Source organism: Papaver somniferum, chromosome 6 (genome assembly GCF_003573695.1).
Source record: "Papaver somniferum cultivar HN1 chromosome 6, ASM357369v1, whole genome shotgun sequence".
Taxonomy (NCBI): domain Eukaryota; kingdom Viridiplantae; phylum Streptophyta; class Magnoliopsida; order Ranunculales; family Papaveraceae; genus Papaver; species Papaver somniferum.
In genome coordinates, this window is record NC_039363.1 from 36,960,040 (window position 1) to 36,969,631 (window position 9,592).

Below are 9,592 nucleotides of genomic sequence, written 5' to 3' on the forward strand. Positions count from 1 at the left end.
AGCAATGTCGCCTTTCTTGTTCTTTCGGGAATGACATTTTATGGGGGAGAGTTTTTTTTTGAACTTGTGCTTTATTTCCAAATCCTTGTGGGAGTGCGACTGTGGAATATTATAGGGGTTATCTTGCATCTTTATAAACTCCTTGATAAACGCATTTAGCTTCGGCTTTATGATTGCATCTAAATAAGTTGGTATGTTATTATCTTTTGGCCGTGAAGTATCTCTATGAAAATTTCATGAGGATCCCACTAGTTTTCGTACCTTTGCCAATTTATATTGATAAAAAGGGGGAGAATTAATGTGTAGTTTCATACTACAAATACATGTTTTACGGATCATTATGCAAGGGGGGGGGGGGTTTCATGTCGATATGAAGTATTGACTAAGGGGGAGTGATACATATCACCATAGTATTGTTGTCAAAGTTGTGATATAATCGAACTTCGATGCTGTGTAATAATACTATGACAATGTATAACAATGATTGAGAGCATTTGTTTTCTCATTTTTATCGCTACGGATCTTCAACAACTATGATGCTGAGTTGAACACGTTTAGGATCACGGAGTACTTGGAAGTGACGAAGATTTCGAGTCGTGTTGAAGATGCCAAGGAGATCAAGCATTTGGATGAGAAGCTACAAAGTTTTATTTATTTTGTAATCCATATGTATTGATAGTTTTGTCACTAAAATTGAAAAAGGGGGGGATTGTTAGAGCACTGCTCGGTCGAACTCGCATGCGTTGCTATCTCAAGCATGTTTGTCAATGTTAGTGATCCTAACTATAAGTCTTGATTTCTAGCTTATTTATAGATGTCTCGGACTGGTACATAGATTGTGTAGTTGAGCATTAGACTTCACGACGTTCATCATTTGAAGACGAAGAACTACTAAGGGTAGCTTGTGGAACTTTAACCTCAAAAGGTATGTGGAGACTGAAACTCATCTATCCCTTGGAAAGTCTATTTCTACTCTATCTCATATATTGAGACATGTCGAATTATGATATAGTTTTCTATTATACACATTTGAGTTTTCGAGCTGAGTTTATCTCGCTTACATGTTTCTCGAAATATGTGTTGGCAAGATTTCGCTTCGACCAAGTTCATCTTATATTCTTGACGAATGTCAGAATATGACCATGTGAAAATTTCCGAGTAACATCTTACATGGTTTGCGTGATACAATCATTTGGTGTAGACTTGGAATGTTTCGTTATGATTATTTCAATATCTTGAAAATTGCTTTGATGTTAATAATGTGTGAAAACGGCTATTGTCATCCTCTAATAAAGCTTCAATGATTGAAATAAAGAGTTTAGAACCATGTAACCATGTTATATAAACATAACGTGTTCTCACATTTATGTGTAAGTCCAAAATCGGGAACCTGAAGTATGCGTACCCGTACGCGTACTGGCGGTTGTTGGATGTCTGGGAAAGTATGTGTACCCGTACGCATACTGGCGGAAGTCTCACGTCCGTGAATTTCTGTTGGAGTTTGGAAGTGTGAATTGGTACGCGCACCCGTACGCGTACTGGCGTAACTAAACTCGGTCCGGCTACTTAAGTATGTGTACCTGTTTGCATACTTGAAGATTACTTTCTAAAATCTGTTGTACATGAACTTAAACATTTATAAAATAAGGAAAGCAATCTTTGCAAACCGTGGCTATAATGTTCACGAACTGATTCGAGTGATTTTGCTTCAATTGTGTTCTTGTATACTTTTATGAGAATATAACAATTGAACGACTCTTTAACTAGTTTCATTTGAGTCATTTGAACTAGTTATGGTTAAGATGAATAAGGTTGATATGAGAGTAATCATATGGCTAACTTCGGTTAACTATTTGTGAGCCAACATGATGTACACGTTTGGGTACGGTTACATAAACCTAAATGAGGGTACATTTCATTTGTGTGTAACAAGCTAAGTTCGATCTAACAGTTGAAAGATATTAGCTTGGTTGAATCAGTTTTTTCATCTAACGGTGAATATTGAATGCGTTGTTACCAAGGTAACTTGGATTACAAACCCTGATTTGAAAACTATATAAAGGAGAACTCTAGCAACTGGGAAACTTAATCTCCACACCTCCTGTGTGTTACTATTGCATAAAATAGAGTCGACTCTCCTTTAACCTTAGGTTTCTATCGAGACCCTGTAGGTTAACGACTTCAAAGACTTCATTGGGATTGTGAAGCCAGACCCAACTATTTTCTTTGTAGTCGCGTGTTTTAATCTTGTCTGATTCTATCGTTTGAGTACTATCTTCTCTAAGATTTGCTCGAGATTTAATCTCCGATAGGCAAGATAAAAAGGAATCACAAACACCTTCATCTAATCGTTTGTGATTCCACAATATCTAGTTTCGCCATCATACGATTAAGATTGTTGTGAGGTGATTGATGATACTAGGCTGTTCTTCGGGAATATAAGTCCGGTTTATCAATTGGTTCTTGTTCACCTTGATTTATCAAAAGTCGGAACAAAACTCGTAGGTATTTATGTGAGAGACAGATTTATCTATTCAAATAGACTTTCTTGTGTGGGGCATATTTGTTTATCAAGTCTTCAACTTTAGTTCGTAACAACTCTTGGTTGTGGGTGAGATCGGCTAAGGGAATCAAGTGTGTGGTATCCTGCTGGGTTCAAAGACGTAAGGAATGCAACCGTACCTTGAATCAGTGTGAGATTAATTAGGGTTCAACTACAGTCCAGTATGAAGTTCATTGGTAGTAGGCTAGTGTCTGTAGCGGCTTAATACAATGTGGTGTTCAATCTGGACTAGGTCCCAGGGTTTTTCTGCATTTGCGGTTTCCTGGTTAACAAAATTTTGGTGTCTGTGTTATTTCTTTTCCGCATTATACTTTGTTATATAATTAATATCACAAGTTGTGCGTTAATATCAATCAATTAGATAATTCAACCTTTGGTTGTTGATTTAAATGGATTGACACTTAAACATTAGTCTTTGGTACCGTTCAAGTTGTTTCACATAATAATCAGGCTTGCAGAATTCTTTCTGTTTGATTCGCTGATTACATTGTGAAACAGAGATATAAACTCTTTGATATACTTTTCTCTAGGTTGAGCCTGACTGTCTAGTTGATTCTGTAGAAAGTATATTGGAGTAAGTCCTCTCAGATTTCCAAACGAATTGTTAGGTGTGGTTGTTAGACTCCTCGCATTTTTAAGTACCAATGACATTTTGGGGACAATACTGCTCTATAACATTGGTCAACCCATCTAGGAGTTGTCCAATCGTTATAGATTCAATATTGAAAGCTCAGCTGGGCAAGCTTTCAAGACTGTATATGATACGCTCTTAATTTTCTTGTGGAATATAAAATATGAATTATATACTTCTGATGCCGAATTAGAGACATACAAAATTCTGATATATCTATGTTTCTACAGCTGGGTAGAGGTGATCTTCCGATTTTCATATTTGTCAAAAATTTAGGCAAGGATTGTTCTTTATTAGCCTCTCGTCCACCGTCAAACTAGTCATATTACCCGATTAACCCTCGTATATTTTTCGATATATACAATTCCACGATCAAATCCATTCATCAAATTGATCTGAAAATCATGAAATCGCCTTTTGAAACAAGCAATCGATATTAAAGTTTAGGAATAACTTACGAGGAAATTAATGAGAGTAACTTCCAGGATCCCTTAAGAACTATTTCTCCTTCTCTTTAATTAATAAAATGATAATTTTGCAAAATCTAGGTTTGTAAATAGTTTTCATGGAAAAAACAGGATATGCGTTAAATTTTCCATTTGTGGGTTTTTGAATGATAAAAAATTGAAAAATGGGCCTGATAATGGTTTTCATTGTAATGGAATATAGAACAATGTTATGTTTCTTTCAACAAACATTCTCAAATGGAATCCCTAGAACTGATACCGGCTTTAAAGACATTCAACTTTTTTCTTATTTTCTTTTTCTCTTTTCAACCTAAAACTTGTAGGTATGTTGCTCATGAACTAGCTAAATGCGCAACAAACAACAAGTCGTCTATGTACTGGTCTGTCCCTCCTGTTTGGCTTAGGTCTTTTGTTGAAGAGGGCCATTAGCCACGCTCCCATGTAACAGCTCTCCTTTGTCCCATCCTAGTTTCTTTGTTTCGGTTTACACGGCGATTGAGATGGAAATGTATGAGATCCGATTTCTCAAATCCTGAGCTTACTTTCTACACTGCCTTCCAGGTTTGCAAAACTTACAGAGACAAACAGATAGACGAGGGTAAAACAGCATTTGAAGACTGGAGCTTTGATTAGCTGGAGGCTAAACAATAACTTCACAAGCGATAGCCCCTAGAAACGAATAAGTAAACACCAACATAAATTCTAGAATAAAAAAACAATTGTAATTAGACAAATCCATTGGGATTCTGGAGCGACAAGTTTTTGAGTTGATAACATGTTTTTGTTTCCAATGTTCCAAGTAATTTTTCTGTAATTAGGGGTAATCAAACCAACCAGCGTGACTTTAATGCATGTCAAAAAGTTTTAACCGTTTTATGTCAATCATATTCTCCAGGCTGTCATTGTTTGAAAAATCATGCACTAGAAAGGTACAACGACAATTTATCGGTACTGAAAAGCAAATGTATATTTATGTTAAGGACTGATCTGTAAATAGACAGAGCTTCCACAGAGTAATGTGGCAAATCCAGTAATATTTCGAAATCCTAAAACCTTACTTGATAATCAGAAGAAAACAAAACCTGTTAAAAAAAAGAGTTTTTGCAGAAAAAAGTACCTGCGCTTGCTGTGTTCCCGCCATAAACACCATATCACCATCCCTCTCATTTTTCATTTAAAATAAAAATAAAAATAAAAAATGTAAATTTATAATTTTATATTTTATATTTTGTGTTTAATGAATTAAACCGCCTTTTGTCCAAAACCACGTATCACGCTATAAATAACTGAGGTTTCTGAGTTAGGGTTTTTTCAAAAAGAACCTCTGTGCAGAGTGCAGCTGCAGGTAAAATTGGTTAAGGTGAGAGACAGAGAGAGAGAAAGAAGAGAATTGATCATTTGATTCATTGATTCTTCAGGCATAATCATGGTGATGAAACCAGCATGGTTAGAAGGTTTAATTGCTGAAACATTCTTTACAAATTGTGGGACCCACGAGAATCGCAGGAAAAATGAGAAGAACGTATTCTGCTTGGATTGTCTTCGTAGTATTTGCCCTCACTGTGTTTCTTCTCATCGTTCTCATCCACTCATACAGGTTCAGTTTCATTTTCTTACAAACACACTTTTACTCAATTTCTCTATCACTACTCTGGTTATATTCAAATTCTACTCTGTTTTTCTTTCTTTTGTTTCTTGAAATTTAGCTCTATCATTTTGATTAATTGTGCTTTGTTTGTTTATACTCATTTGTTTGTTGAATTTTGTGATTTGAGGTTGTAAATTAACTATTCAAAAGATCTTGCTGTTCTTGAACTAAATTTCATAGTATTTAGAGAAGAAAATTAATGTTTTGCTTTTACTCTTTACTGTTAATTCAATTCAACTTAAAAGCTCTTTGTTATATTATCCACTGCTGTTTTAGTTGATTAATTCCATTCCAAATCCAATTTCCGTTTTTCTGATTCTATAAAATCCATCAATTCCTTGAACATTTCATATGAATTACCTAATTTTGATAGTATGTTGTTTGTAATTGTTGAATAAATTTTGGAAGTATTGTTTGTTAGGAAATTTTGTATTTTATTGTCTGATTTTCCATTGATTCCCTCTGTTTTAGATTTGTTTCTTTCCTCTTTTAGAAAATCACTATTATACATATTTTCTGTAAGGTTCCTTAGCTCCCGTTGCTTTCATGAAAGTGAAAGTTTGACCAATTTTTCCTTCTTCTTTACTTCCATCAATAATTTTACTGTACTGAATTTAAAACATATAATTCAAGTTTCTTCAACCTCACCCTCAATGGCAATGATGCTGCCCTAGTGCCTAGGAACTGTCATTTTTGCTCATAAATTACTAAAATATCCTTGGTATCATACCTCTGCATTGTTATGATTATCATCGCTTAATTCAAATTGTAGACGTTTACATGCGAAAAATCAAATTAAGAACTGCATAATTAAATTAAACCAGTTTGAGTCTTAACTAATAATGGAAGTTGCTGTACAGGTGCGACGGTACGTTTACAACGATGTGGTTCGATTGGATGATCTCGAGAAGCTTATCGACTGTTCTTATGTTCAGGTAGAAGAATTTTAATTAGTCCGTGAAGATGAATTGTGTTTGACCAATGATAATAATCTTTAAAATTTCAAGACATGTTTGTTAAATCACACTTATGTTTTTGCAGCCTTACACTATAAACAGTGCGAAAGTAATCTTTTTGAACCCAAGGCCTCAGACAAGGGCTTGCAAGGGTTCCGCCAATATTTGCTACAACTGTGACAGAATTCTCCAAGAGAAATATCACTTCTGTTCACTTTCTTGCAAGGTATATCTTTAAGTTACTTAATAACACTAGTTTACAAGTAATGATTAATATATGATTGATCCGTACGATCACACTAGATGTTTAATTTCGGTTTTCGTTCTTCATCTTGTATTCCTCGTGAAATTTAGCATGTATATATATATATATAGTTACTTACTCCTACATTTCATAATCCTTGACCCGTACCTTAAAATTGTGCAATTAAACAAAAAAAACTTTTTGAGTATCTGTTTTTATCGAAAGAGATTAAGTTGAGAGCTTAGCTTTGAATTATTAATAACACGTACGCCTCGAAAACGAAATGAAATGCAGGTTGATCACGTGGTACTACAAGGTGGAGACCTGTCAAGCATACTATACAGATTCCACGAATCCGATTTCGAGTTCTCGCAGTTCGAGGGTTTGCAAATGGATGGTTCAGACATAACAGAAGAAGATGATATAACTCCTAATTCAATTTTGGAAGATCACCCATTGGGTTTCAAGAATTCATCTTGTTCCAGTAACAATTCTGGTATTTCGCAAGATTCCTCAGTAGGTTTAGTTAAGAAAAAGAAAGGAAACGGGTTTTTCCCTGGTAATGTTTTTTCCTTTAGTAGGAGAAAGGGAGCTCCTCAAAGAGCACCACTTTCTTAGAAATCAAAATCAAACCCTTCCAGAAAATTTAAGATGGTTTTAGGGTAGGTAGTTATTAATTAGCTAGTTAGCGATGAACTCTGAAGAATTGTTGAGAGGTTTCTCTCTTTCTTCTTTTATCTCGTCGGAAGGTGCTGCTTAGAGCGTTTCCGTTACGGACATAGGTGGCGATACACAGCCGTATAAAGCGGTACGTTATTGTTTACCAATTTTGTAATCGATGTAATGGAAAATGCACATAAATATATAGATAGGTATATGCATGCATGGTTATGTAATATAAACTTATGAATTTACTATTTATTTTTTTGTAGGAATTACTAATAGGTACTAATATAGTAGTCTTAGTTAGTGGCAGGTCCATCCACTAAAGCCCAGTAACCAGAGGTCCAAAGATTTAAATAAAAAAAGAAATTGGACCAAAAAGTTTAACTCCAGGTCCATATACGTGTGAGAAAGTCATGTACTTTTTTTGATATCTCCAAAATACCCCATAGTGTAATAGAATATAAACTTTAGATGAACCATTTTTTTCCAGATTCGTTTTTTTTTTCTCTTTCCTCTCGCTGCTAGTAGAGAAAATCTTCTTCTTTTTTTCGTTCTCTCCCGTTTTGTCTATCAGAGAAGAGATAATCCCATGAAGATTTTTGCAAGATATAGATCGATCCCCGAATCCAAGCTCGATTATTTATATGAAGTTTTTGGTCAGTTGATTTTCTTACTGTTGATGTTAGTCTAGGTTTTTTTTTAATCAATTTTCTTCTAGTAATGTTTATCTTAGGGTTTCTAGTATCTAATAGTTTTATGGATGTTTGATTATGTTTTGATCTCTATGTTTGATTGTTTATTTTTTTATAAAATAGTTCAGATCTAGACGGATGATCACCTTTTTTGTTCATTTCGTCAGTAGATTTGATTATATCAGTTTCATTTTATTGGTTCTAGATTTTTTTCAGTTCATTTTTGTGTATGAACCAACAGTACATATCTGCAGTACTGACAAAAACCTAGCTTTATAAACTGATTTTGATGATTTACAGTTTTTGTTATTAATTTATTAGGTTTTAGATCGGCTTTGATTTTGTTTTACTCATGGATTCATCACTTAATTTGTATGATTCAGCAGTACATATATCTCTTGATTCCTTGGAGAGAAATTAAGACTTAAGATTTTTGGGTTACGGAAATAGGAATTGAACTCGGTTTTTTGTGTGTTTACGATCTTTATTCTTGATTCGTTAATTTTTTTACTTCAATTTTTATAAAAATACTTCAGATCTAGATACATAATCATGTTTTAGGTTCATTTCATTAGTATATCTGATTTTTTAGTTTCATTTTGTTGGTCTATGGTTTGTTTTTAATTTGCTTTTGTGTATTAATCATCAGTACGTATATGATGTACTGGTGGTTTTTGATGAAAATAGTCCAGATCTAGTTATAAAATCAAGTTTTACGTTCGTTTCATTTGGAGATCTTATATTTTAGTTTCATTTTGTTGGCTTTTGGTTTTGTTTCTGTTTGGTTTTATGTATTAACGATCAGTACGTATATGACGTACTGATTTTCTGTGTTTACTATGCATCTATATGTTTTGCTTGTGTATTAACCATCAGTACGTATATGACGTACTGTTTTTATGAATCTTAATCGTAATTATTCGATTTTTTGATTAGATTATGATGTTTTTAGCTTATTTGAACTCTCAATTTGATTTTCTTGTTATTTTCGTTCTTTATTTTCTAAGAAAATCATGCTTGTTTATTGTTTCAAGGGTATTGTCTAGCATTACATATGTCGCATACTAATACAAACTACTTTTGATTCTGTTTTATTCTTAGTTTTATCACTTGTTGTTGTTTGATCCATAAGTACATATCTTCCATACTGAAATAATACTCTTTCGATTCTGTTTTTTTATAGATTCATTCCATGCAGTTGTTTTTTTAGTTCATGAATCAGCAGTACATATGTGGCATACTGATACAAACTGCTTTTTGATTATGTTTTATTCTTAGTTTTATCACTTGTTGTTGTTTCATCCATAAGTACATATATGCGATACTGAAATAAGACTCTCGATTTAGTTATTTTTCTTCATGGAGTTGTTTTAGACAGTGAATTAACAATATATATATTGAATACTGAAAAAGTTGCTCTTTGAATCTGTTTTATACATAGATTTTAGTCAGTTAATTCTTATGATTTTGTCAACACATATATGGAATACCGAAATAAAACTGAACCATCGTTAGGTAGCATTAATCTTGATGTTGTCATATTACTTGTACTATTCATTTTTGTTCTGTTATTCATATATTGATTGTTGTTATGTTTTAATTGTTACATTTTGGTCACATTTACAGGTTCAATATGTCTGATGTTACGAGTGTTGGCGCTTTTTGGAGGAAGTGGTCCAATGGGAGTGGAGCACTAGAGAGATCCTGTGTTTTTTTTTAACCTGT

At 33.7% G+C, this 9,592-nt stretch overlaps 1 protein-coding gene across 1 annotated transcript; it reads left to right on the forward strand.

The window, feature by feature from the left end:
• The first annotated feature begins 5,002 nt into the window (after nt 1-5,002).
• On the forward strand, nt 5,003-7,371 carry LOC113285590. The gene is made up of 4 exons (XM_026534423.1): nt 5,003-5,258; nt 6,170-6,244; nt 6,351-6,491; nt 6,804-7,371. The coding sequence occupies exons 1-4, from the start codon at nt 5,088-5,090 to the stop codon at nt 7,125-7,127; spliced, it is 711 nt and encodes a 236-aa protein (XP_026390208.1). The 5' UTR covers nt 5,003-5,087; the 3' UTR covers nt 7,128-7,371.
• The last annotated feature ends 2,221 nt before the right edge of the window (nt 7,372-9,592 follow it).